At 45.2% G+C, this 27,900-nt stretch overlaps 3 protein-coding genes across 3 annotated transcripts in view; all 3 read right to left on the bottom strand.

Moving 5' to 3' along the window:
* Positions 1-2,697: 2,697 nt before the first annotated feature.
* LOC139212772 (uncharacterized) lies at positions 2,698-9,964 on the bottom strand. The gene is made up of 9 exons (XM_070843304.1): positions 9,874-9,964; positions 8,734-8,943; positions 7,533-7,671; positions 6,886-7,028; positions 6,658-6,710; positions 6,280-6,404; positions 5,118-5,225; positions 4,601-4,810; positions 2,698-4,151 (listed from the first exon to the last, which is right to left on the bottom strand). The coding sequence occupies exons 2-9, from the start codon at positions 8,931-8,933 to the stop codon at positions 3,840-3,842; spliced, it is 1,290 nt and encodes a 429-aa protein (XP_070699405.1). The 5' UTR covers positions 8,934-8,943; positions 9,874-9,964; the 3' UTR covers positions 2,698-3,839.
* A 597-nt stretch (positions 9,965-10,561) lies between these two features.
* med31 (mediator complex subunit 31) lies at positions 10,562-13,129 on the bottom strand. Its single transcript, XM_070843305.1, has 4 exons — positions 12,985-13,129; positions 11,831-11,905; positions 11,625-11,721; positions 10,562-11,080 (listed from the first exon to the last, which is right to left on the bottom strand). The coding sequence occupies exons 1-4, from the start codon at positions 12,992-12,994 to the stop codon at positions 10,867-10,869; spliced, it is 396 nt and encodes a 131-aa protein (XP_070699406.1). The 5' UTR covers positions 12,995-13,129; the 3' UTR covers positions 10,562-10,866.
* Positions 13,130-15,535: 2,406 nt separating this feature from the next.
* LOC139212771 (Na(+)/citrate cotransporter-like) overlaps positions 15,536-27,900 on the bottom strand; it is a 15,400-nt gene continuing 3,035 nt past the window's right edge. The window contains exons 2-13 of the mRNA XM_070843303.1: positions 25,627-25,755; positions 25,046-25,182; positions 23,866-24,074; positions 22,319-22,480; positions 21,476-21,656; positions 21,279-21,401; positions 20,525-20,737; positions 17,292-17,395; positions 16,638-16,759; positions 16,096-16,257; positions 15,756-15,893; positions 15,536-15,664 (exon numbers count right to left, since the gene is read on the bottom strand). Coding sequence (XP_070699404.1) covers positions 15,536-15,664; positions 15,756-15,893; positions 16,096-16,257; positions 16,638-16,759; positions 17,292-17,395; positions 20,525-20,737; positions 21,279-21,401; positions 21,476-21,656; positions 22,319-22,480; positions 23,866-24,074; positions 25,046-25,182; positions 25,627-25,755 — 1,809 coding nt within the window. The remainder of the gene's footprint in view (positions 15,665-15,755; positions 15,894-16,095; positions 16,258-16,637; positions 16,760-17,291; positions 17,396-20,524; positions 20,738-21,278; positions 21,402-21,475; positions 21,657-22,318; positions 22,481-23,865; positions 24,075-25,045; positions 25,183-25,626; positions 25,756-27,900) is intronic.

Raw genomic sequence — 27,900 nt, 5'->3', positions numbered from 1 at the left:
AATCGATGAAGACCTTTTGGTGCGCCAACATCGAGAAGGTGTGAACACTCAGTGGACCAAACAACCCGACTGAGACCTTGTTGAAGAGGTCATCTCTGTCCAGTTACCAATGAACTCTGGTTCAGTTTGTTTGTTGTTATGATCCAACCTCGAAGCCTTTTTGGCTTAAACCAGCTCCTGTAGCCGGCTGCCCTCTGCATTCTCCATTCATTCCTGAACTGTCCCGATGTGCCCCCCCCCCCCCGGCAAAAATAACAAAATGATAAACAGAAATGATAATAAACGATGTGGTGGATGTGACGAACCAACCTTGAGGCGACTTTGTAACAAATTGGTTCCGGAGCAAATAAAGTTTTGCTGAGAAAACACCTGAAATCGCTGCAGAAGAAGAGGACAAAACAAGATGATGTCATTAAAAGAGCTCCAGTCACCTGGAAATCCCACCGGGCTCGTCTGCGTCGCGTTCGGGCCGCAGTTCGGATTCCCCCGTCCTCCATGTTTCTTCATCTCCCATCAGGAGCGTTTGAGGAGCTTTATTTCTCCTGATCAGTTTCTTCTTCTGCTGCTTTAAATGTGTTTCTAACAGGATAAAACAGGCCTCGTTTCTTCTTCTGCTGCTTTAAATGTGTTTCTTGGATGTACTTCCTGCTTTGTTGTGCTGCAGCTACAGACAGCAGCTAAAGTCACAGTCAGAGTGTTTCTCCATCCCAGATGAACCTCTGGTCGTCATGGTGTTAAAAACCCTCTGAGCGGCTGACGTCTGGCCTGGTGCCCCCCCATTAGAGAATAATACTGATGTGCTGCTGGAATATACCATTAATATACCACTAATCTCTTCAGCACTGCTCTTCTTTTTCTTGTTCCTTTAAATTACCACCTAAAATAGTACATTTCTGTCCTCCTGAGAGGCTTAAAGGGGAATTACACCCATTTTAAAGGCTCCTTTCAGTGAAAATGTGTGAGTGTGCAGCTTCTCCAGCAGTTAGCCAGAAGCCACGTTGACCTTTGACCCCTGTAACATAACGTCTGTTCTGTGGAGCATGAACAGGTTGCTGACTTTGTTGTTTTTTTTGTCCTCATGTTACAAACCGTCAGTGAATCAGTTGTGGAACATGTAATCAATGAGTGTAATTGTCAAAAAAACAAACATAAAAGGTGGAACTTCCCTTTAAATGTGTAAAACCTCTGTTTCCTTCAAACGTTCCCGCTTCATGTGATGTTGTTGTTTCTGAGCTCGGGTCGGTCTGTGATGTCATTTTGTGGTGCAACGTCTGGATTAAAGTCAGCTGTCCGTGTCCCCGGCCTCGTTCATGGTTAACGTGTGGATCCGTTCGGTCCCAGGAATCATTAATCAGCTGCGCCCGTCAGACACAACGACCTTTTTACCTCAGTCCGTATTCATCGCCACACCTTCTTATCTCATATGTCTTTGGATCACATAAACAAACCACACATTTTACTTCACACTCATCTGGTGATTCATTCAGTCATCAGTCCTCTCTGCTCTAAAAATCAGAGTTAAGCAGAAAAATGATGCCAAAACATCTGGTCTACGTTGGTGTGGGACTGATCTCAGGTTAGGATTAGTCTCAAATTAATAATTAAGACCAAATTTACCACAAACACTGACACCTGCAGTACACCTGCAGTACACCTAACCCTAACCCTAACCCTGGCTGAATTGTTTAGTGCTTTAGTGTTTGAGGCTTCGTTCATTCCTGTGAAAGCTGCTCAGTGGAGCACGAAGCCAAAAAACTTTGACTTCCCGGGTTTATAAGTATCCGGATGTTCCTCATTATTGGGCCCATAGAGCATCTCAGGCTGCTAACTTCCTGTTAGCCCTCCGCTAACTTCCTGTTAGCCCTCCGCTAACTTGAATGGGAATAAAATGATTGAATGGTGCGGCCCAAATGTTGTCAGACCCAATGAGTCATTTCTCAGGTTGACGCTTCACGACGTGAGTCTGTGGAACAAAAAACACTCGCTGGGCTCAGTGGTGTCACATGATGGACGCCATCGCTGCAGTGACAGTTCTGTAAAGTTGGCTTCGAAGCCTGGCTCACTTCCTGGAGGGTTGTGACATCATGGCGTTGCTCTCACAACAAAACCACTTGAACACACATCGTATCAAATGCACGACTTCCCGTGTCGTAACCACGAGCTCATCGTCCCATCTGAAGGCAGCACATGATTAGCTTTGAGCTACATGCTAACATGTTCACAACAACACTGCTGACTACCCGAGGTTTAGCCGGCGTGATGTTTACTGTCCGACACTATCCGAGTTTAGCACGTTAGCATACCATTTGGCTATTTCCTGATCACACAATAGGAAGAGCGACTGATGTGGCGGCTCAGCGGTTTAGTTTCACTCCAGAAAACAGGATTTAAGTCCTGGCAGTTTGGTTAGGTTTAGGAAAAGATGACGGTTATAGCAGATGAACACAAACAAATCTTCTTTCCAACAAACACCAGGGTGTAAACAGCATCTGCCAAAATAAAATCTATGAATTTTCTCACACCAGAAGCGATTTATAGTTATTTATGATTTTATTTTCTACAAACTACATGAAGCCATTCTGCTGACGTTAGACGTGTCGCTGCTGATTTCATTTGTCAGACTTCAGACAGACGTTTCAGCGGCTTGAGGCCGGACGCAGCAGAACGGATGTAAAGTCACTGGATGAACTACAGGAGCTTAATCACACGAGTTTAATTAAAAACAGACATTTTATTTTTAAAAATCTGCACCAGAAGTTTGAATTGATAACATTTTGATTCATAGTGAAATCTTATTTTCCTGTGATAACTCTGGTTCGCTCTCCAACAGCCACTTCGTTTAAATAAATAAAGATTAAACATAAACTTGACTTCAGTCTTTGCTATTGCTTTTGCTGTTGCTATTTGAAAACACCTGAAATATAAGACTGTCGGTTCAAAGGCAAAAACTGGCTTCAGGAAAAGTAACTTTCTGACCCACTAGCTGAAAAATAAGAAGTAAAGTAAGCAGAAGTAAAGACGAGCGCCGACGAGCTGCTACTACAGCGTGGCAGCTACGTTCGGACGCCCCTCAGATGCATCGTGGGTAAATATTTAGGCACAGTGGAGATTTGAGCAAAACGCACGCTGGTAAAAAATGTCAAAAATTAATAATGCTGACAAAACCTAGTTTAGCGTGTTAACTAGCACTAAACATGGAGTAACGGTGAAACAGTGAAACGCTGACCTGATGAAGAGTGAGAGGATCAATAAAGTCACAGTTCATCCTCAGGGGACCATGAATGTCTGATGCACATTACATGGAGATCAGCAGTAGCAGTAGTAGTTGTTGGGATATTTCCATCTGAAGTCAGCGAGGTTCCTCCTCTGGGAACATGAATGTTTCAACCCGACCAGAGTCAGAACTAACCTTCTTCATCGATTCACCTGTCGATCATTTGCTCCATTAATCGATCAGCTGTTCGGCCCATTTACTGTCAGAAAGTGGTGAAAAACACTGATCGGTGTTTCCTGAAGCGACGAGAAACAGGAAATATTCACATCTAAGGAGCTGAAATCAGAGAATTTGGACATTTTCTTCTTTAAAAAATGACTCAAAATGATTGATCTCGTATAAAAATAGTTCTGGATTCACTTATTAGTAGATTATTGGTTGCAGCGGCTTCATCTGAAGGTGTTCAGCTGATGGACGGACGGACGAGCTTGACGCTGAAGAATAGAGATTTGTTTGACAAAAAAACGTCGTCAGCAGAAACATGATGTGATTCACAAAACGAGCTGGTTGTTTTTTAGCTGAACGTGTTGCATCATCAGGTTTCTAACATTTCTCCACCCATCGATCAATCGATCAGCTCCCACTGGGTGTCGCTGATCAGCCTGTAGTTGAGCCTCCGGTAGTTTTCGGGGTGAATGTGCCGCTGTCGCCACGTCTCCTCGTACAGGCTGCGGATGACCGGCGGCAGCGGCGCGAAGCCGGCGGTGCTCGCCAGCGTGCGGCAGTACTCCCACTGATCCTGGTCCAGGAGCAGCAGGTGGCGCCGCTGGACGCCTTGCTCCACCTTCTCCTGCAGCGCTCGCCACGACTCGTCCTCCATCTGGGCCGGAGGCGGTAGAGCGACCGAGCCGTCCAGCACGGCCAGAGCAAACTGCACCTGCGGAGACCAGACAAATACCCAGCATGCAACGGGAGAAACACCTCACTCTTCAGCGTTACTTTTATCGACCGAATATTCATTTTAATTTCACTTTAATCTCATTTTCCTGAACCCCGACGCCAAGCAGAGGAGTCTTCATCACCCTGAAGGAGCTCGTTTGGCAATAATGGCTCCATACTGAAGAAATCAACCTCAAACTACAGACTTCTTATTGATTTAAAAATGATTTTAGATGATGCTTGTGCCATCACAGCTGCGTCCATAGCAACAGTCAGCTGTACAGAAATAACAGTGAGTGTGTGTTAGGAGATGATAAAGAATTCATCCATACTGAAACCCACCAACTTCTGTGAAACCACAGGTTCACTCCTCCGTCCTTCAGTTTAACCACAAACAGCCGTTATATCGCTCTCTGCACACACACCAGACTACATTCACCGGCTCACCTGGCAGTTGAAGTGGGGGAAGGGGCAGATGATCTTGCAGATGCCGATGAAGAAGAGCGAGGGGAAGGCCGGGGGCATCAGGAAGCGGTAGAGGGGGGACACCAGGTGGTCCTGGATCTCCAGACCCAGCTGAGCCGCGTCCAGGAAAGGGTAGCTGAAGTTGTAGCCGGTGCAGAACATCAGGACGTCTGCGGCGGCCACCGAGCCGTCCTGGAACAGCATGAAAACATTCATCGTGAAAACATCTGCTCATGTTCAGCCCCCCCTCAGACTCCTGAGCCCCTCCACCTCTGAAGGTGACAGTGATTCTCTCAGGTGAGTTCTTGGATTTCCAGTTAATTAAACAGCGATGATGAGACAATAAGAGGAAACACTGAAGGAAGCATTTTACTGCCACATGAGTAGTTTTACTTGAAGTACTTTCAGTCCAGTCTGCTGATACTTTAGTACTTTTACTTCAGTGGGGGTGTCGTTGTGGAGTATTTCCACTGTGTCAGCTGAGGGAAGCTTCAGTCACCTGGAAGCGAATGCTGCCGTCCTCCTCGACCGCCGCCACCGGACTGGACTGTTGAATCCCAGCAGGGAGGGGGAAGGTGAGACGAGGACGGCCGTGACTTAGAATCACCTGGGGGGGAGAAAAGAAGGGGGGTTGTACATTTATTTATTACAGTGGCAATAACAGCTGTAAATGACGTGATGGCGGGTCGCATGAGGAGGAGCATCCTGACCCTCCTCAATTTCTACTTTATATATTTTACAGAAATTCAGAAACAAAAAGATGTTTTTAAGTGATGAGCTGGAAAAAGTGTTTTCTGGGCAGTTCTGTCACACAGTCAGAGACAGGACAGAGTTTCTACATCATTTCCCCCTCATCATTTTTAAACCTGGGACACATTCTTACATATTCTGGTGTTTAAATCACTGGTAGATACAAAAAATGTTGATCACCTCAGTTCAGAGTGTTATTCTAAGTGTGTGACAGCATCATGGAAAGGATCCCTACAGAGAGAGACCTGGAAGATCCTTTTGGTTTAACCACAAACAGCACACACACCAGACTACATTCACTAAAACAGGGATTTTAGCTCACAGGACAGAGGAGCTGCTGGTCTGCTGCTGCCTCCATCAGTTTGTAAGTTTGTGTTATTGTGTGACTTTGGTGTTTTAAAGAGGTCGTTCAGATAAAATATAATATTTATGTAACACACATTTACACATACAAACTAACTGATGGAGGCAGCAGCAGAGCAGCAGCTCCTGTGTCCTGTTCTCTAAAATCCCTGTTTTAGTGAATGTAGTCTGGTGTGTGTGCTGTTTGTGGTTAAACCAAAAGGATCTTCCAGGTCTCTCTCTGTAGGGATCCTTTCCATGATGCTGTCACACACTTAGAATAACACTCTGAGCCTGTCAGTGGATCAAACAAGCTCTTTTAGTGGACCTACTGTGATCAGGTGCAGTTGTCCCAAAGGATCACGTTGCAGCCATTGCAGCCCGTTTGGTGGCTGCTGGCTGAGGTGATCTACTGGACCAGTTCCAACACTTTTACTACCTACCAGTCACTCACACACCAGGATGTGGACAGAGGGGAGCCAGGGGGAGAAACACCCTCTTCTCCTTTAAACAGCTGTAAATGAATGACACTTGAAGGGTTGTACGTCAGGTGGTGTGTTGTGTGTTACCTGGGCGCCAACTTTGGCCAGTTCAATGGAAATGTCCAATCCTGAAGCTCTAGCTCCCAGAACCACCACCGACTGACCCGAGAACGGCTCTGGGTACTTGTACGAATGACTGTGGAGCACCTTTCCTGCATACACAGAGACATCAGTGTCATCGGTGTGTTGAGACACGTTAGCCTAGCTTAGCACAAAGACTGGAAGCAGAGGGAAACTGTTAGCCTCGCTTCACCAAGAGAGGAAAAAACATCAACCTTTCAAATACTAATAATATAATTAACAAGTGTAGGGAAACTGTATGCTAGGCTAAACCTGATGAAAGCGACTGACATATTTCTATTTTAAAGACGTTCCCATTAATTAACATCCATTAGTGGACTGTACCTTTAAAGTAGTCCACCCCCGGTATGTCTGGGATGTGAGGGTCGGAGTAGTGCCTTAAAACAACCAAGAATCAAACTTCAGAACAGCCAAACAAACACGTTTAAACTGACCAACGCAATATTTTGGTGACAAGTGGCCACAGGAAGTGATGCCTGAAATAAGGCTTTTATTTTGAAGTCAGAGTGTGAAAACGCAGGATGGCGATGAACGACACGAGCGACGTCTCACCCCGAGCACACGAACACCGAGTCGAATGTCTCCGTCTCCTGGCGACCTGACGGGTCAGACGACGTCACCTCCCACGTCGTCCTCGCCTTCCCGCCCTCCGTCGTCATGACAACGGGCCGCACGTTTTCCACCACCGTACTGAACTGACACACACACACACACACACTTATGGCATCAAATTAATTCATACAGGACATTTTGTGAGACAGGTTCTTCAAAATAAAAGTAAGATAAGAAGCTTTTACACACATAAGATAGAAACTAATTTTCAGCCATAATATCACAGTAAAAGTATTATTAAAGAAAAAAGTTTAATATTCCACAAAGCTTGTACATTTCCCCGTCGTGGGACTAATAATAACATCTTATATCTTAAATAAAGTCAGAATATTATGAGCTACATGTCTTAATAGCTCCAAAGCAAAAAGGCAACAAAAAAAAAGATCATAGAAGAAGAACACGTATAAATACATGGAGGATAAACATATAATAATAAGAAGAAGGCATTAGATTGACTTTATTAATACTGTTAATTCTAATAATAATAATTATAATCATTAAATCGCCTTCTTCTCTGAGTCTTGGGCATCAACCAGGTAAAAGCGCCCCTACACTAACCACAGGTTCAGGGCGGCAGGGCGACTCACCCTGATGTGAGGCCGGACGGCGTGGCTGCGGCAGTAAGACTCCAGGTACCTCTGGACCTCCTGGTGGGGCAGGAAGCTGTTCAGCTGGGGGTCGAAGGGGAAGTCGGGGAACATCATCACCTCCTTGGGCAGGTTGGTCCTGTCGGGGAATCAAACCGAGCGTGACGGGATGAATGTTTGTTCCTCTGAGGAGCTCAAACAGGAGAACTATACACCAGACTCCATTCAGAAAAACACTCATTTTACACGGCAGCTGCTGGTCTGAGTTATTATTAGTTAGTTTGAAGGACTATTTAAAGAATTATGACCAATAATAAAAATAAAACTACTAAAGGAATGACTAATACGTTTATAGATTTAAGTCATAATTTAACAGTCACTTTTAGTAGTTTTCTGGGGAAAAGTCTTAATATTTCAAAAATGAAGTCGAAGGTTTCAGAAAAACATTTTTAATGACTGAATAAAAAAACAACTATTATTAAAAAACCCTTTAAAGTAGTAAAACATGATTAAAACAATAAACCATGTGAAATGATTCATTGATTATCCATTCACTCAATTTTCTGTTCAATCACATCAGATTTTAGAGAATATTTGTCTGAGGAGTAACTAAAGTACAATGTTTACTCACATGGAGTACAAGTACCTCAGATTGGAGTACAAGTACTCAGACTGGAGTAAAAGTACCTCAGACTCAAGTAAAAGTACCTCAGACTGGAATAAAAGTACCTCAGACCGAAGTAAAAGTACCTCAGACTGGAGTAAAAGTACTCAGACTGGAGTAAAAGTACTCAGACTGAAGTAAAAGTACCTCAGACTGGAGTAAAAGTACTCAGACTGCAGTAAAAGTACCTCAGACTGCAGTAAAAGTACTCAGACTGCAGTAAAAGTACCTCAGACTGGAGTAAAAGTACTCAGACTGCAGTAAAAGTACTCAGACTGAAGTAAAAGTACTCAGACTGCAGTAAAAGTACTCAGACTGCAGTAAAAGTACCTCAGACTGCAGTAAAAGTACTCAGACGAAGTACTCAGACTGGAGTAAAAGTACTCAGACTGAAGTAAAAGTACTCAGACTGCAGTAAAAGTACTCAGACTGCAGTAAAAGTACTGAGACTGCAGTAAAAGTACTCAGACCGCAGTAAAAGTACCTCAGACTGCAGTAAAAGTACCCAGACCGGAGTAAAAGTACTGCGTTGTGTACCTCAGGTCTCTGTACATGCTGCTGTGAACCGGCCGCCCGTCCGGCGTCCCGGCACCGTCGTCGTAGCTCCAGGTGCCGCCGATGGTGTCGGCGACCTCGAACACCACCGGGGGGGCGAAGCGGTCCAGACGGGACAGGATGTGACGGGCTGCACAGAGTCCCGCCGCCCCGGCACCGACCACCGCCACCCGCCGCAGCATCGCCCACGGCCTGCCAGGGAGGGAGAGGAGACAGGGTCAGGGTCCAGGAAGGTCTGAGGGGGTCCAGGACGGTCTGAGAGGGTCTGAGAGGGTTCAGTAGGGTCTGGGGGGGTCTGAGGGGGTCCAGGAGGGTCTGAGAGGGTCTGAGGGGGTCCTGGAGGGTCTGAGAGGGTTCAAGAGGGTCTGAGGGGGTCCAGGAGGGTCTGAGAGTGTCAAAGAGGGCCTGAGAGCATGTAAGAAGGTCTGAGAGGGTCCAGGAGGGTCTGAGGGGGTCAGAGAGGGTCTGGGGGGGTCCAGGAGGGTCTGAGGGGGTCAGAGAGGGTCTGAGGGGGTCAGAGAGGGTCTGGGGGGGTCAGAGAGGGTCTGGGGGGGTCCAGGAGGGTCTGAGGACCAAAAATCAAATTATTTCAATAATAAATTAATAATTATGAGTAAAAAGTCACATATTAAGAGTCTTTGTGGAAGTTGGAGGAACAAGTCTTCATTCTTGGACAATATGGTGACATTTTCTAGATAAACGGTTTCCAGGAGCAAAGAGGTAACATTTGGAGTGACGTCACACAGAGCAGGTTGATAGGTGATGTCTGTTACTGGTTACCTGGACCTTAAACCACAGGTAGAATAATCTACCGACATGTTTTTACACCCGTTCAGGCGGCTGTTTGTCTCTGTGGCTGCTACAGCGGGACAAACTGACGACAAACAAAGTGAACAGTTTGTTCTCAGCTTCTTAAAAGTCTAATTTATCGGCTAACAAGCTAACAAGCTAATGACAGTTTAACATGCTAACCAGCGGCGGAAGCTAACTGCGCATGCGCAAGGAGTCAAACTTTTCCGTTTAGCTAGCAAAGTGTTTAGCTCAGTGTTTGATGAGATAAACGAGACATTTTTACACTAAACACCCGATTTAATCCGCAATAATGAATAAGGTGAGTGTTACCGGCTCAGTCCGCTCCGTGAGGCCACAGTCCGCTGCGCTAATCAGCCAAACATCGCTGAGATAAAGTGATCGATGAGCACCGACTCTGCGATGGGGACGACTGACGTTACAACACCCTGACGGTTATAATACAACGACAGAGGTGTAATGGGGAGAATAGTGCAAGGTCCAGGCTGTTCCGGTAAGGACAACTTCCGGCCGGGATCCTTCAAAATAAAACACCGCTTCAAAATTTAAATGAGTGAAAATAAACTTCTAAAACAAGAAAATTGTATAACTTACATGTCAAAGCACCTCTACGGCTCTACGGGCCTGTTCTTTATCCTAATGCTGATACATAATTTGTTATGGTCGAAGAGAAGAATTACTTCCTCTACTGCAGCGTGAACTGATTCATCAAGAGATGCTGAAATAAATGAAGGAATATACATAATAAATACACAAGTAAAGGCTGAAATGAATACATAAACAATATTAAGTGTACAAATAAATGTTGGAAATGAATCAGTAAATACACAAATGTCTTCAGTTCTTAATATTTGTGTTCTGTACAAAAATAAAATTGTTGTCCTTCATAGATTTGTCCCTAAAAGAACATGTGAATCAGTATTAGTCTGACTTAATAAATACTACTGACACCGTTTCTGTTTACCTTCACATCACGGGAGCTCAAAGGACATAGAACACCTTGAACTTTCAAATATTTTATTAAAAAAAACGCAGAAGAATTAGAAGTGATAAAGTCACCAAGTCTAACATCATCGTTCACACACACGTCAGCCTGTTAATCAGGACGCAGAGTGTCGTCGTTCATCATCGACCCCTGAAACTTTAAGTTTCAGCTGCTTTTTCCCTCCTCACAGATTCATCAACATCAGTGTTTGTGAGCTGATCTCTGTCGAGCTTTCACACAGTTTGTCCACCACAGAGAACTGACTGTCGCTGTAAAATGTCCCACGTATTCCTAAGTACAGTCCTCCTCCAGCGACATCATCACTTGGCGGCGGTGTTCCCGTGCGGCGGCGGCTGCTGTTGCGGGTGTTGCTGCTCGGCCAGCGCCTGCTGCAGCCGGGTGCGTTTCCTGGAGTAGTGCTGCCAGTGCAGCAGCTGCTGCTCGTCGATGAACTTGGCGCACTGAGCGTTGACCAGCTCCTTCCTGAAGTGTTCGTACTGCAGCAGCTCCAGCATGTGCAGGCAGTGAGGATACCTGCAGGGGGAGAGCACACGGGGGCTGCTGAGGGGAGTCTAAGTGTGTGACAGCATCATGGAAAGGATCCCTACAGAGAGAGACCTGGAAGATCCTTTTGGTTTAACCACAAACAGCACACACACCAGACTACATTCACTAAAACAGGGATTTTAGAGAACAGGACACAGGAGCTGCTGATTCATCACTGCCAGTTTCTTTGTCTTACTGAGAGTTACACAAGTATTATGTTGGATCCAAACCAACCCTTAAAAACACCAAAGTCACACAATAACAAAAAGCAAACTAACAGACAGAGGCAGCAGTAGACCAGTGACTCCTGTGTTCTGTGAGGTAAAATTACTGTTTTTGTCAATGAAGTCTGGTGGCTTTGAAGAGAGAGCTGCAGCGGCTGGATCTTACAGGTCTGTATCCAAAATTTGGGCCAGGTTTAAAAACACCAGAGTTATCCTTTAAAGGTTCAGTCTGGTCTTTGTCTATACGTTTCCTATAGTCATAAAATCTCACGTCCAGATCCAAACCAACCACTGTGGGGTCGTCTTACTTGAGGAACTTGGCGTACTCGGGCTCCTTCCAGTACAGCAGATACTTCATGTAATTGATGAAGGTCCTCTCCCTCAGGACGCCTCTCTGAGCCAAAACTGGACACAAACACACAGGGAGTCAGGACGTTTGGCACATTAAAGCTGCGCTGCATGGACACAAATATAACATGGAGACATATTAGAGCCGTCGTCTGCTGTCACTCACAGTTCAGGTAGTTCGGGTTCGCCAAACACTGGACGAACTCCAGCTCCGACTGGAACCGGTTCCTGGCCTGCTCCTCTGGACCAGAAAACACACAGCAGTTTAACAGGGAAACAGTACCAACAGCACGTTTTACTTCAAATCACTATGTTCTGTAAATCTGGTTCTCAAAAGTTTATTTAGGTTTTCACCAGTTTTTGTAAAAAAAGTAAAACATTTGGACGTTTGGACTTTTTAATAATAAATAAGACTTCATGTTCATCATGTATTCATATAAACATCTGTGAGGATTCATGTAATAAATCAGTTTGAATGATCACTGAACAGCAAGTTGCCTTTAAAATAACACACCGCACCAGACTCCATTCAAATAACTAGCAATTTAACGCTGTGTTGTTTATCAGATGAATACTGTGTGAATTAAAAGTGTGCCGACTTTTAAAGTCACTCTCGACTATTCAGGAGAGGTCTTAGGTCAAACTCAATAACACACACATCTTTCTTGATAAACACGACTGTCCTTAACTGGATGTATTTCTGATGGAGTTCGGAACGGCATGTTATCCATACAAGCTAACAGGCTCTTCTGCCAAATGGAAAATACCTTATAATATTCATAATAACAAAATATCAGTGTAAAAAGTGTCGTCATTGACCTGCTGGAATCGTGTGTGTATATAAACATTCATTATGCAACTAATAAATCCCTTTGAAAACACACCCAGACAAAACCTACCAGACTCTATTCAAATATCTGACAATTTAACGCTGCTTTGTTTATCAGCTCAAAACCGGCAGCTCGTACTCACCACCCAGCTGAAGAGCCGTAAGATTCACCGAGCTGAACTGAATTTACTCAGACAGGCTCACAAGTTTACAAGTTTAATATTCACACCTCCATGTGTGGGAGGAAGTCTGTAGTAAAGCACCCAAATTCAACAATTTAAAATCTGAAAAGCCAATGAGGCGTCGTGTGTGCCGAGTTGAAAAGTGAGTCTCACGGACTCAAACATTTCCAAACCAGCTTATACTCTTCACAATAAGTGATGCCGACTTAAATTACACCAATTAATTGATACATTTCGTTTTGTCCGCACAGGACTTAAGATAGCAGGCTAATGCTAGCGCAATAGCTAGCCACATTATCGGCTACAAACCTGTTTCCATGACAGCGGCTGCGGTCAGATGCGGTCCTGACAGACGGTGTCACGATGTTAACTGTTGGACTGAAACACGAACAAAAAGCTTCTGAGTGCTGATGTTTGTTGCTTTTCTTTAAATGGCGGTCAATGAGTGCGTAGCTGTATTTGCCGGAAAACAGCTTCCTCTAACCGTGTTTACTTTACGACAGTGTACGTCAGTTTACGGCACCTGTCATTCATATTATGGCCGCTAGAGGACGACATTAGACAAGTGATTCATTAAACAACTTTATGTCTTTTATTCTTCATGTTTAACTCTAAATATAAATATATTAAATATAAAAATAAATACGACTGATCCAAAGGTATAAATGTGTATAATCAGATGAATAAATGATTTATTAATTAGTTTATAAACACCAATAAGCCATCAAATGATCAAACACACTGAAAAAACCAAGTCAGTTTTACATTTTAAAAAATATTTGTATTTTATTTCTTTATTTTGATGCTTGACTGTTTCACTGTGCTTCATATGACCGACACATGGCTAGAAATAAAGATATTTAATATCTGCGTCTGTCTTTGATGGATTTTTAGTTTTTACATTTCGATTGAATCTGAAATAACAAATCTAAAAACATTCGAGGCCTTAAAGCCTCCGTAAAGCTGCACTGATCAATATTCTGATATTAACAATGGATCCACAGTCCACTGACACGTTTAAGACAAAACTCAAATTGATTAATATTTTCAAACTCATTTGGTTGTTCACTACATTCTTTTATAAATGTTCTAAACTTAACTTACACCTCTTATTCTGTTCCACACATTTCTTATATTGTCTTCAAACACACCAGACTCCATTGACAAAAATAGTAATTTTACCTCACAGAATACGGGAGCTGCTGGTCTACTGCTGCCTCCATCAGTTCATTTGTTTGTGTTATTGTGTCACTTTTTAAATTAACTTTTTAAATGATTGTACTTTAAAGCATTTGTTAGGATCCAAACTCATCTTTTAAAACACTAAAGTCACACAGAGTCTTGTGAGCTAAAATCCCTGTTTTAGTGAATGTAGTCTGGTGTGTGTGCTGTTTGTGGTTAAACCAAAAGGATCTTCCAGGTCTCTCTCTGTAGGGATCCTTTCCATGATGCTGTCACACACTTAAAATAACACTCTGAGCCTGTCAGTGTTTGTACTCACCAGTCAGTTAGACACCAGAATGTGTAGAAATACGGACCAGTTTTAAGAATTTATACAATAAAAGGTTTGCTGTCACACGTTTCTTTAAAGAGCAACTTTTATTAAAACCAAATAAAACTGTTAGCAACAAGATGGTACAAAACTCTGTAAGTGACGTATGTACAGTACTCATTGGCTCATTCACTCAAATGTCACTAAATAAAACCTTGATGTTTAAATAGAAAATAATACAAAACCAGTGAAGTCCGTCCACTGATCCAGAGTCAGTTTCCCAACAAAACAACTGGAAATAAACCAATAAATGACTAATAGAGAAAACTCTAAAACAGACTTGAGTCTTCTACCAAAACCTCTCAGGGTTTTAGCTGAAATCCTCAGATATCAGACTTTATTCACCGTAAGAGACGAGTCTTTATTTTAATGAGGCTTAAATCAGAGACGGCTCTATTTTTCTAATTCTATAATTCTATAGATAATATTTTATCCTCTGTGTTTCCTGATCTGCCGTTAAAGCGACTAACCTGTTTAACCTTCGCTAGTTAGTTTCTGATGCTTCTGTCACTGTTGAGCTACTGACAGTGAAACTTATTATTTTAGTTATTGTTTATATTTCTGTAATTACACTGTTTTGGCCACTATGTCAGACTTGGGAGCTTCATCTGTGTTTTTCGCCCTTCGTCCAGTCGGATGTGACGACAGTTGAGCCGTGACGTGTTGTAACGTCACCGTTTTCCACTTTAACTAGCGAGCTCAGACCAGAAGCACTTCAGGACGTCGGCCACAGCGTCTGTGACGAGGCTCGTCGTTGTTCCTCACTTAAAATAAACTTTATTAGCAAGCTCGCTAGCTAAATGCTAACGGCTAATCGCTGCGCTGATTCTGAAATAATCTGTTTTTTCTCTTTGAAAATATGGTTTATATTAATATTTGAGTTTTTATGTGGAATCTAACCCTGTAGTTTTGGTGCCTAAACCACCAAACTGATAACAATAGTAAAGAAAACACGTAGAGATCAGTAACATGAAGCCTTTTCTCTCCTGAGTGAAGTCACCACACCTGCATCAGTGTGTGGAATCTTTTTTATACGTCCTGGGTGTAAATAGTAAAGGTGGAGGCCGTCTGGCTGTTTGCACGCGGGTGCGAGCAGACAATCAGTTTTTTTAAATTGTAAATCCTGTTTTACAACCTGCTCCGGCTGAAGCTTCAGGTGAGGACGGCCCTTCAGCGGAGTTTGACAAACACGCTCAGCATCAGTAGTGAAAAGGTCTGAACATCAGTAGGCGATGATGCTTCCCTCCACCCAAACACTCGCAGGTGAGCGATGCAGCAGCCTGAAGACGTGGCGGTGGGTGGAGGCTCCTACACGGGTGCGGTGGCGTTGGCCCACGAAGGGAAAGCGTCCAGGCTGAACATGACGCGACCCCAGCTGTTGACGGCCAGACTGATGCAGCAGATCCCGATGACGTTCATCACCACGCCGGCTTTAGCCTGCAGGAAGAGGAGGAAGAGGAGGAAGAGGAGGAAGACATGATTGTGACCTCACTGAAGGGTCCGTGATCCTATCGACAGCGGCGCTCACCATGTCGGACACTTTGAGGTAACCGGAGGAGAAGACGATGGCGTTTGGCGGCGTGGCCACCGGCAGCATGAAGGCGAAGGAGGCGCTGAGGGTGCAGGGGATCATCACGTAGAGAGGGTTCAGGCTGATGGACTGGGACTGGGTCAGCACACACAGCACCACAGAAGAAGAAAGCAGCAGCCATGTTGACTCTTTTCTGTTTCTGGTTTTATTCTCGTATTAATCTGAGTTCTTCGACTTTGCTGTTAAAGTTAAAGTCAATGAAACTCAACACTTCCTGCTGAGATGTTTCACATTAAAAGCACATGAAAAGTGGCACAAAGGGTGTGTGTTCTGGTACCATGGAGGCCAGGACGGGCAGGAAGAGCGTTGCCGTGGCGACGTTGCTGGCACACTCGGTGAACGTGGCGATGAGGAGGCAGAGGATGACGGCGATGGCCCAGGGGGGGACGGAGTGGAGCGGGGTCATCTGAGCGCCGAGCCAGCGGGACAGACCGGACTCCTGACAGGTAACACACACACACACATAGGTAACACACACACACACACACACACACACACATAGGTAACACACACACACACGCAGGTAACACACACACACACAGGTAACACACACACACAGGTAACACACACACACAGGTAACACACACAGGTAACACACAGGTAACACACACACACACACACACACACACCCACACAGGTAACACCCACACAGGTAACACACACAGGTAACACACACAGGTAACACACACACAGGTAACACACACACACACACACACACACACACACACAGGTAACACACACACACAGGTAACACACACACACAGGTAACACACACACACACAGGTAACACACACACACACAGGTAACACACACACTCACCTCGCTGCCTTTGGCTAGAGCGAAGCCGCCTCCCAGCAGCAGGACGATGTTCCAGGGCATCTGTTTCTGAGTCACCTGCCAGGTGAGCAGAGGAGGGGCGGGGCCTCGTGACACCTGGGACTCTGATTGGATGAAAATGTATTTTAAATCAGAATGTGTGTTTGTGTGTGTTACCTGTGTGTGTGTGTGTGTGTGTGTGTGTGTGTGTGTGTATGTTACCTGTGTGTGTGTTACCTGTGTGTGTTACCTGTGTGTGTGTGTGTTACCTGTATAGGTGTTACCTGTGTGTGTGTTACTTGTGTGTGTGTGTTACCTGTATGTGTGTGTTACCTGTGTGTGTTACCTGTATGTGTGTTACCTGTGTGTGTGTGTTACCTGTGTGTGTTACCTGTGTGTGTGTTACCTGTGTGTGTTACCTGTGTGTGTGTGTTACCTGTGTGTGTTACCTGTGTGTGTGTGTTACCTGTATGTGTGTTACCTGTGTGTGTGTGTGTTACCTGTGTGTGTGTTACCTGTGTGTGTTACCTGTATGTGTGTTACCTGTGTGTGTTACCTGTATGTGTGTTACCTGTGTGTGTGTGTTACCTGTGTGTGTTACCTGTGTGTGTTACCTGTGTGTGTGTTACCTGTGTGTGTTACCTGTGTGTGTGTTACCTGTGTCAGAGCTCCTCCAGCAGCAGAGGAATCTCGGTGCTTCAGAGGGAAGAACGAACAACAGAACAGCAACAAACAGAGCGACGGTCGCATCAGTGACGAACCTGCAGAGAGAAACCATCTTTTCTTTGTTCTGTCAAGTCAGCAGAAACATGAGCTAACTAGCTAACTAACTAACTAACTAACTAACTAACTGAACGTCTGTGTTAAAGATGAACTGCTTGGCTCTTTCAGGACTTTATTTATCTCCTCTCCTCTCCCAGACACTCTTGTTCCAGTGAGCTCAATCAATCAATATATTGGCTGATAAAGTAAATGAACTGATCCACTAGTAGATGTAATGACCCTTTGATCTAACCTTCCTCTTCATTCTTCCCATCCTCTTCCTCGCAGGCATTCAGCCATTATTGACTCAGGTCTGCTGCCAGATCACCGGCGGCCCAGTTCATGAATGGGCATTTCACCACAGCGTATCAGCACGCACCCCGAGACCAAAAGTACTGGGATGTGTCCAGATCTGCCTCTCGAGGGTGTTTCTAACCTTCTGAAGTCCAGGGGGGATAACTGGACCCTATTAGTACTTATTTTAAGTTCATAAGGACTGGTAGGTAGTAAAAGTGTTGGAACTGGTCCAGTAGATCACCTCAGCCAGCAGACACCAAACGGGCTGCAATGGCTGCAACGTGATCCTTTGGGACAACTGCACCTGATCACAGTAGGTCCACTAAAAGAGCTTGTTTGATCCACTGACAGGCTCAGAGTGTTATTCTAAGTGTGTGACAGCATCATGGAAAGGATCCCTACAGAGAGAGACCTGGAAGATCCTTTTGGTTTAACCACAAACAGCACACACACCAGACTACATTCACTAAAACAGGGATTTTAGCTCACAGGACAGGGCACTATGAGTGACTTTGGTGTTTTAAAGTGTTTACTGATGGATGCAGCAGTAGAGCAGCAGTCACGTTCACTCTAAGATCCCTTTTGAACTAATATCATCAACTTTTAAGTTGATATGTTGATCTATTGGATCTACGTCCAATATTCTCTCTCTTTTAGCTCCATTTTTAGTCTCCTCCACCTTCTGAGGGAAGTATCGGCCTCTTTAGCTGCTAAAATCACCAGCAACACGTCAACACGTGTAATCAGGAAACATGTCGAAACCACCGGTGTCCAAGATGACACCCCCCCCCCCCCCCCCCCCCCCCCCCCGCCACCGTCATGCATCTCCCTGCTGCCTTCAACCCCTCGTTGTTGTTGTTTGTTCTCCTCTGCAGCCTAAACATGAAATGAACTTGTCCTTTAGTGTGTTTCTCTGTGCTGCTGCTGGTTTTATCAGATCGTGACTTGAACATAAACTGGTTCTGACTCTGCTTTTAAAGACAGCAGGTCTGAAACCTGAAGCATTTTTGAAAGGCAGCGATCATGATCGTAGTCAGACAATAAAACTAGATTACAATGTTTGTGGTTTGATTTGACAAACACAAAGTTTGTCACTAAATGTGGCTAAAAGTCAACGACAGAGAGATTAAAAGTGATGGGAGAAGCTCTGAAAGGTTTATAAAAGTGTTAGTGAGTCTGTGATTTCAGTTAAAAACCTTTAGTTTGGGAAGTTTTTAGTCCTTCAGCTGATCTCAAATCAGCAGGAACAGCAGGCGAATCCTCTCTTCTGGGAAATGTTTTTCTTTATGGCGGCTGAAGGACCATTCTGATGTTTTAGATCAAAACAGGACGGGACAAAAACATCCATCAGGACAAACAGATCAATGAATGTTGTCCTCCGCTGGTCAGGTGACGCAGCTGGCAGGTTATGAATGAGTGTGGACGGACAAGGAAGCAGGTGAGAGGTGAGGGGGGGGGGCAGGTGAGACCAGGACTGAAGGTCTGACAGTCCGGACTCGTCTTGTACAGGTGAACTCAGGTCTCACCTTTCTACCACAGACTGTATGAAAGAAGTGGACGAAGCCTCCGGGTCTGTCCAGCAGGGGGCGACTCCACAGAAGTCTGATTGGATGGAAGTCAATGAGGAAATGAGGAGACTTCTCTCCTGATTTATCAGCTCAGTGAACAGTTTCTGCTCTCAGTCTCTAGTTTACTGTCTTCTTCAGCACAGCAGGACGTTCATGTAGTCAGTGATGGTCCATTTAGAGGAAGATACACCAGGAAGAGGGTCACTGACCAATCAGAGGAGGGTCCTGACTGAACCTGACCAATCAGAGGAGGGTCCTGACTGAACCTGACCAATCAGAGGAGGGTCCTGTCTGAACCTGACCAATCAGAGGAGGGTCCTGACTGAACCTGACCAATCAGAGGAGGGTCCTGTCTAAACCTGACCAATCAGAGGAGGGTCCTGTCTAAACCTAACCAATCAGAGATGGGGAAAAGTCTATTGTCACTTCTTGCTCCCCAAAAACAAAATGGCGACGTCCAAAACACCAAACTCGAGGCTTCAGGAAGAAGCGCAGAGAGAAAGTGTGGATGAGATCAGAAATAAAAAGTGAAGGGTTTGTTAGCAGGGTCAGAGGAAACACTGGTGCAGAACATCCATTTAGTTTTATACCTGCAAGCCAAACTGTTTTTGTTTCATGTGATACCGAACAACTTACCCAGGCCTCTTCATGCATCCATGACTGTTGGTATACACTGAAAAAGTCTGACTTTGGACACACTGATTCCTATTTGTGGTCAAATAAGGATCAAACCGTGTGTCCGAAGACTCATGTGTCAGACTGACGTCACAGAGAAGTGTTGAGGTGCAGGCGACCTGCAGCCTGACGCACTGAGCAGATCCTGGAGCTGCTGACGTGACCGCTTGTCCTCGTTTCCTCTGTTTGTTCTTCACCTCTGATTCCTGTTTGTTCAGGGATTTTTGCCCCCCGAGGCGAAGTCTGCGTTCAACAGCAGTTTGGGTTCATTCATTCCTCTGAACTCTGAAATCTTTTTTTTCTCCATTGTACATTAATGCACACACACACACACACACACACACACACACACACACACACACACACACACACAGACACACACACACCTTTACCCACTGACCCAAAACTCTGTGTTTTACCGACGCAGCAGTCGGCACCAACATTTGACCCCAGTTGCACAAACCGTCAGTCTGGTGTGTCCTTTTTGGAGGCAGTACTTTCACTGACACGTGTCACGGCTGCAGAAGCACTTTTGGGGTACTGACACATCAAATAACGTGACAACATACTCTGTATCTCTGTACTCACTCGGCCTTGGCGTTGAAGACGTGGGTGGCCCACCCATCCACGAAGCGCGGGTCCCGTGTGAACCACAGCGTCACCATGAAGACGAAGAGCGCCAGGACGCTGACCTCGGCGTAGCTCATCGGCCCCAAGCGCAGGTGCTCGTCTCTGATCACTTTGTAAGCTGCTCGCTCCTTCTCGGACCGGACCAGCCCGCAACCCCACGTCCTCCGCAGGCTGCAAGTTTGTGATTTAAACAATAAGGACCACAGCTGTGAGACAGAGGCAGCCAATCATCTGCAAGGAAACATTTACATTTCATACAGTAACCAAGGTATTGACGACAGTAAGTCTTCACTGCCTGGTAGTAACGAAACTGTCCCGTCAAACAGCAGTTGTTTCATAGATAGATGCTTAAATGACAATTCAATCAACTTAGAATTACTTTAGTGCAGATATGAGGTACTTAACAGTGAATCTAAGGTCATAGAAAGAGCGAGAGAATGACGATTACTGTGGGTAAAATAAAACAAAATGCTTTAAGCTAAATATACAAATACAAATGCAGATTGTGCCGGTCAGACAGTCAGAACTGTGCGGCAGCCTGCTGTGTGGTGGAGCAGGAAGTGCAATGTGTTCAGATGGAAGAAAAACTAGGAATATGTGTGTGAGTGTCAGAATCACTGTCAGGGCACCAGTTTGCATCTTCAGCCCCAAGAAGCAGATGTGGAAATGAAATCTGGTGCTTTGTTTTGGGGGGTTTGGTGACGTGACTCACTTGCAGCCGATGAAGAGGAACTGCAGCCAGAACCAGGCGAGCGTCAGCATCAGCACCATGGTGGGGAAGGCGAACGCAAACCAGGATGCAAAGTTGATCACGTCTCCGTTCTGGGGGAAAAGTCTACGAGACGGGAAGTCAGTTTTCTGATCACAGAGCAGGTTTATGTCTCCGCCTGTGTTTGGAGGTGGACTTACTGGCTCATCTGTCCCATCAGAACCAGGTTCGGTCCGGTCCCGGTCAGGGTGGCGATGCCTCCGATGCTGGCGGCGTAGCACACAGACAGCAGGAGTCCTTTACTCATCCTCCTTCTCTCCTCCTCATCGTCCTGCTCCTCCAGCTCCATCGGACAGCAGACGCTCTCCACAGGCTCGACCGCTACCGCAGGGAGGGGGGGGGGCAGTCATTTAAAGGACGGCTCCGCATGTTTTAACTACAAATCATACATCAGTTTTTATACAGATTTTCTTTTGGTTTCACTTCATTTCTGTGAAAAGCTATTTGCTGCAGAGATAAACAACACTGTCAGTTTTTAGAAACATCATCACAGTGAGAACGGATGTTTAAAGAGTGTTGGAGGTTCTGGTTGTTCAGTGCAGCAAGAAGCCAAAACGTTCGTCTTCTCAAGTACAAAACATATTCTGCATTGTTGGGCCCATAGAACATGCTCACTAGCCGAGCCGGCTAACTTCCTGTTAGCTCTGTGCTAACTTCCTGTTAGCCCTGTGCTAACTTGAATGGGGATAAATGTGTTGTTATTGGATGTTATTGGACTGAATGGATCAAATTCTGATGGTGAAACGAATCATTTCACAAGTTGTGATGCTCAAAAAAAAGTCTCTTTCACAACGTGATTATGTGGAAAAAAAGTATTTGGGGCCCAACAGCGTCACGTGTTGGACGCCATTGTTGTAATTACACGGTTTGGCCCATATGTCTAATTAACTTCAAAGTGTGGAGACTTTCCTGGGAGTTTTAGTGATGATGCAATACTGTGGAGAACAACAGTCAGAAGTTGGTGAGACGACTAAAACACTCACCAGGTCCACAGTCTGATGGAGGTTTGTCCTGTGGTGTCGGCTTGACGGTCTCCTGTCTGTCCATCAGGCCCTCTGACAGCGCTCTCTGCTGAGGGGAAATGTTGTCTGGTGGGTCGCTGCTTTTCTCCGAGATGCCTTGAGATACGATTTCTCCGTTCACACCTGGAAGGAAACAGAAATCCAGCGTCACGCTGCAGTAAAACTCACAGGTTATTTAGTAATTCACATTTTAAATCTGCAGAAACTGTAGATGAAGAGTAGCCTCTTGTCTAACTGTGCACTGTCCCTTTTACATAAACGGGTAAAAAACTACAATTAATCTGAAATCGGCCGCTGAATCTAACAAGAAGTGTGGACAGGTGGAGCTGTCACCTGGCTGAGTTCATCCAGCTCTCAGCTCCCACTAAAGGTAAAGAAGAAAACTACCACCGAGTTGGTTTAGTCAGAGTTTGAACTCCTGATCTCTCGACTAAGCCACAGAGGAAGGACATTATGGACGGTGATGTTAGTTGGTCAAGACTGAAATATCTCAACAAATACTGGGTGGCTAATCGTGGTGATTTGTGCAGACATGGTCCCCAGAGGATGAATCTAACCCACACTGGCGACCCCCTGACTTTCCCTGTGGCCATAAGGTTGATATTTTTGCTCTTCAGTGAAAAGTTTCGACAAGTTTTGAATGGAGTTATGGCTCCCAGAGAACTGAACCTACTGACATTGGTGATCGTGGGACTTTTTCTTGGACAGTTTTGGTTCAGAGCAAAACGGTTCAACAACAATTCAATGGTTTGGCATTAATTTGGCCCAGACAGTCACGACCTTCAGGGTGAATGTAATCACTTGGACTTTAATCTAGTGTCACCATCACGTCAACAGCTTTGTCCAACATCCTGGTTACTGCCAAACCAGACATTCCTATCAACAGTAAGGAGAGCACATCAGCCGGCATCACCACCCAAGCCGACAGAGGACTCGTCGAGAGCATCCTCACCAGCGGTATCACAGTGTGGTTTGGCAACACCTCCCTGAAAACTGCAGAGAGGGTCGTCGGCTCTGACCTCCCGTCCATGGACACCATGTTACACCTGGCATAGAGCGTCCTCAGAGACAAACACCACCCAGCCCATGTCCTGTTCAAGTGGGTGGAGTCACCCAGAACCCCAAAGTGCTCCGAAGCATAGCCTATTGTGTGAATGTCAGCGTTGGTAACCTCTCGTGGACGTGCACGCAGTCTAAAAGCGCTTTGAGTGGTCAAAAAGATGAGAAAGGAGACACACAGGTATCATCCACGCTTTGCACAATATCCTCTCAGCAAAATATTGCAGTTCTGGTCTTTAAAAATATGAACATCAGTTGCAGGTTTGTGGCAGAACGTGATACCTGATCTCCTGTGTAACACCCCCTGACCTTCCTCCCATAAACACTCACTCCTTTCTGCCCTGGAACTGAGCAAATCGTGCTCCACAGGTTTAGATGTCATTTCTTCAGACACTGAGCTGGACTTTCTAAAACTGGACGTGTGACCGATGTGGATGCATCCATCGTACCGTTCTCCGGAGCAGCATTTTGCAGTTCCTGGGGTTCCTGGTGCAGAACGACGCTCCGTCTCTGGTCCTTGGAGGAGGGTTCAGGGTCTACGTTGCCGTTGATCTGCTCCAGGACGGCCTGGACGATGGGGACCATCATGGCGGTGGCGGCCGTGTTGCTGATCCACATGGACAGAAAGGCCGTAACCCCCATGAACCCCAGCATCAACCTGTGAGACGAGAGGGAGAGGAGACGCATCAACAAGTGAGACCAGAGAGCCAAAACCAGGACTAGAGGATGTTAAAACACTCAAGGCACAAACTCAACCAGTGCGACCAAAGGACTACATGGAAAGGAAACATGAGGGGAGTTCAGCCCTCAGACTGTAACTTTGAGGCCTCATATCAGCTTTGGCTGAGCCTCAGAAATCATTTTTACAGTGACCAACAACTACTTCAGTACATGTGGGCAGTGTTGTATGAAGATAGACGCAGAAATGTTCCCCCATTGAAACACATTTCTTTTCATTCACATTGTCCTGAACCACAGGCTCAACATTTGATTGGTATCGTTTGTGTCTGTGCTTTTAGCCATGCTAGCAGCGATAGTGATAACATGCTGTCCTTCAGTCTGTCAGTCCACTAATTCATCAGCGATCGACACCCTGCAGAGAAATCGATCCCACACAGCAGCCCATCGAAGACGGCGCACCGACTTGTATTATTTTAATTCACAGCAAGAAGGTTTTAGCTTTGAGTCTTTCTCTGTGAAGTTTGTATGTTCTCCTCGTGTTTGTGTGGGTTCTCTCCGGTTCTCCGGTTCTTCCTCCCACAGTCCAAAGACCTGCAGGTTCATTGGTGGCTGTAAAGGTGTGAGTGTGAGCGGTCTGGGGTGGAGCCGCCTCAACGTTAAAAACAAAGATTAGAGAAGTACAGTACAGCATACATTTGTGTTTTTGTTTTTTATTCTGGACCCCTCAGATTTATGTGGTGACCCTTTGGAGGGGCCGGCCCTGCAGGTTGGGAACCACTGGACTAAACTATCTAACTGTGTATGAAGTAGTTGAACTATTAATATGATATAAAATGACGTGTTGGTGCCTTCAGTTATTCTTACCTTGTTATCAATAGTTTAGTTATGTGAATATATTGATTTTGTACTTGTTAGTCCAGGTACAGGGCAGGAGGTCATGTGACTCACAGGGGGGGTCGGACGCCGATCAGCAGCAGCACTCTGAGCGCGATGCGTTTGTGGAGGTTCCAGTGCTCCACGGCCACGGCCACCATCAGCCCCCCCACAAACAGCATGTTGGTGTCCTTCAGGTACTGCATGCACACCTGAGCGACAGACAAACACTCACTGCTTTAGCTTCAGGTCACTGCGCTGAAAGAGGCTGAAGGTTTCAGGTCAGAGTGGGACACAGAGAGGAAGACCCCCCAAACTATTCAGGAGTTATCTCACAGGTTTGCTGCTCTGGGGTTAATGTGTCTGGTGGAACTTGTTGATTGATGAATAATTTAAATAATATTTTGTGGGAAGCAAAAGTCAAACATTCAATAAAACAATGATGAAGAAGCTGATTTAAACAGGAGGAGGGTATAAAAGATACTGCACATTAGATTAGACTGTTGGGAGTAAAGATGGTGGACAAAGATGTGTGTGTGAGTGTGTGAGTGTGTGTGTGAGTGTGTGAGTGTGTGAGTGTGTGAGTGTGTGTGTGTGTGTGTGTGTGTGTGTATGTGAGTGTGTGTGTGTGTGTGTGTGAGTGTGTTCAGTCTTACGTCTTTGGACTGCATGATGCCGAGGACGGGGAACAGGATGGTTGGCAGCAGCGCCGTCACGGCCAGCGGCAGCACCTCAGTGCACCAGTACACCGCCATGAGGGCGATGACATAAGCACAGGCCGCCTCCTGCACACACACACACACACACACACACACACACACACACACACACACACACACACACACTCCTCTGGTTAATACTAACTCTTACACCCACAACTTAACTTTAAATTGAGTGCTGCAGCAGTTGGAGGAAGCACTCAGATCTGTCACTGCAGTAAAAGTACTACACTGAACATGGTACTGCAGTAAAAGTACTACACTGAACATGGTACTGCAGTAAAAGTACTACACTTAATAGGATACTGCAGTAAAAGTACTACACTGAACATGGTACTGCAGTAAAAGTACTACACTGAACATGGTACTGCAGTAAAAGTACTACACTGAACAGGGTCCTGCAGTAAAAGTACTACACTGAACATGGTACTGCAGTAAAAGTACTACACTGAACATGGTACTGCAGTAAAAGTACTACACTTAATAGGATACTGCAGTAAAAGTACTACACTGAACATGGTACTGCAGTAAAAGTACTACACTGAACATGGTACTGCAGTAAAAGTACTACACTTAATAGGATACTGCAGTAAAAGTACTACACTGAACATGGTACTGCAGTAAAAGTACTACACTTAATAGGATACTGCAGTAAAAGTACTACACTGAACAGGGCACTGCAGTAAAAGTACTACACTGAACATGGTCCTGCAGTAAAAGTACTACACTGAACATGGTACTGCAGTAAAAGTATGTGAGTATAATCAGGAAAATGTAGTTTTCAAGGTATTAGATCAACTGTTGAAAAATAAATTCAAGTTGACTTTTATTGTGAGTTATTTTAATTATTAAAGATACTAATAATAATCATAAATACCACCGTGTTGGTTTTTAATGAAGTTTAAGAGCTCGAGGTTTCCTTCCTTTGACAGGCTGCTCAGAAGAACCTGGAGTGAAGTTATTAGAAGTGTGAGAACAGACCGAGGAGCCGTTAGAGCTGCTTTAAACCTTAAAAACATGAATATGAAGAGTGAAAAGGAGTTTTACTGTGTGACCATCAGCCTCTTTACGTATGAAAAGAGAAACTCCCAAAACAAAAAGGTGTTTTTGTAGAAAATGGGAGACGTGTTGATTCAGACTCCAGCTGTGGACTCTGACTCAACATGTGGGAGGATTTAAAAACCGTCTGGTCACCTGAGAGATTTGCTCACCTGCTGTGAAGAGAGACACAGATGTGTGTGTGTGTGTGTGTGTGTGTGTCTGATAACTTCATAAAAACCAAAACAGTGAAGGAGGACGTGGTCAAACGACAGTATGTGAGACTGAAGCTCCTAGAGGCTTTAAACAGACTTCATTTAAAGGATTAGAGCTCTGAAACTGGTGGAATGTGCCTTTATCTTGTAGAGACGTGACGAAGGTTCATGTTGTGAAGTCGTGGCAGTTTGGTTAAGTTTAGGCTCCCAAACTAGCTGGTTAGATTTAGAAGAAGGTCAGCGGTTCTTCTGGAACACAGCACTTCTTACTTTGAGTCATGAGGTTTTGGTATCGAATGAGTATCGTCGATACCCGCCTGAGTTCATCTTGGTATCAGATCGTGATCACAGATCAATAGTCGTTGGTTTAACCGTCAGGTCTCCATCAGAAGACGCATTTACTGACATCCTGCAGGTTCAATGCAAATATTGTGGATGCAGGCGGTTAAACTTTGCTGTGGGATGAAGGGAGCTCAGGCTGGGATTAAAAAATAGTCCCACTCTACCATGTGGCTCCTTTAAACAGAGGTAGTTCCCCTCTGATTACATCCATACTGACAACACCCCATACTAAAGTGATCTAGTACTTCTACTGCAGGAAAGTGTCTGAGTGTGAGGAAACGCTCGTACTGAGCTCAACACTGTCCACGAGGCCTCTACACCAGGGGGTCAGACTCATTGTAGTTCAGGGGCCCAATCTGATCTCCAGCAGGCCGGACCAGTAATAACAGCGTAATAACCTTTAAATAACGACAACTCCAATGTTTCCCTTTGTTTTAGAGCAAAAAAGTACATTCTGAAAATGTTTTTACGAAGCATCATGAACGACCTTTTACACTTTGCAAAGTCGTCCCGTGGGCCGGACTGGACCCTCCGGTGGGCCGGTTTTGGCCCGCGGGCCGTATGTTTGACACCCCTGCTCTACACCTTGTCCACAAACACTGTTTTCAGGAGCACA

This window comes from Pempheris klunzingeri, chromosome 14 (genome assembly GCF_042242105.1).
Source record: "Pempheris klunzingeri isolate RE-2024b chromosome 14, fPemKlu1.hap1, whole genome shotgun sequence".
Lineage (NCBI taxonomy): Eukaryota > Metazoa > Chordata > Actinopteri > Acropomatiformes > Pempheridae > Pempheris > Pempheris klunzingeri.
The sequence above is the reverse complement of the archived record's forward strand: the minus strand, read 5'-3'. Positions and strand labels throughout refer to the sequence as shown.

Coding starts and splice junctions, on each gene's coding strand:
- LOC139212772 (XM_070843304.1), bottom strand. CDS start 8,933: ATGCTGCGGCGGGTGGCGGTGGTCGGTGCCGGGGCGGCGGGACTCTGT. Junction 6,711..6,885: donor TCGGTGTTCGTGTGCTCGGG/GTGAGACGTCGC, acceptor GGTTGTTTTAAG/GCACTACTCCGACCCTCACA. Junction 6,405..6,657: donor GGGGGTGGACTACTTTAAAG/GTACAGTCCACT, acceptor CTGTGTATGCAG/GAAAGGTGCTCCACAGTCAT.
- med31 (XM_070843305.1), bottom strand. Junction 11,722..11,830: donor GAACCCGAACTACCTGAACT/GTGAGTGACAGC, acceptor GTTTGTGTCCAG/TTTTGGCTCAGAGAGGCGTC. Junction 11,081..11,624: donor GAGTACGCCAAGTTCCTCAA/GTAAGACGACCC, acceptor CTCCCCCTGCAG/GTATCCTCACTGCCTGCACA.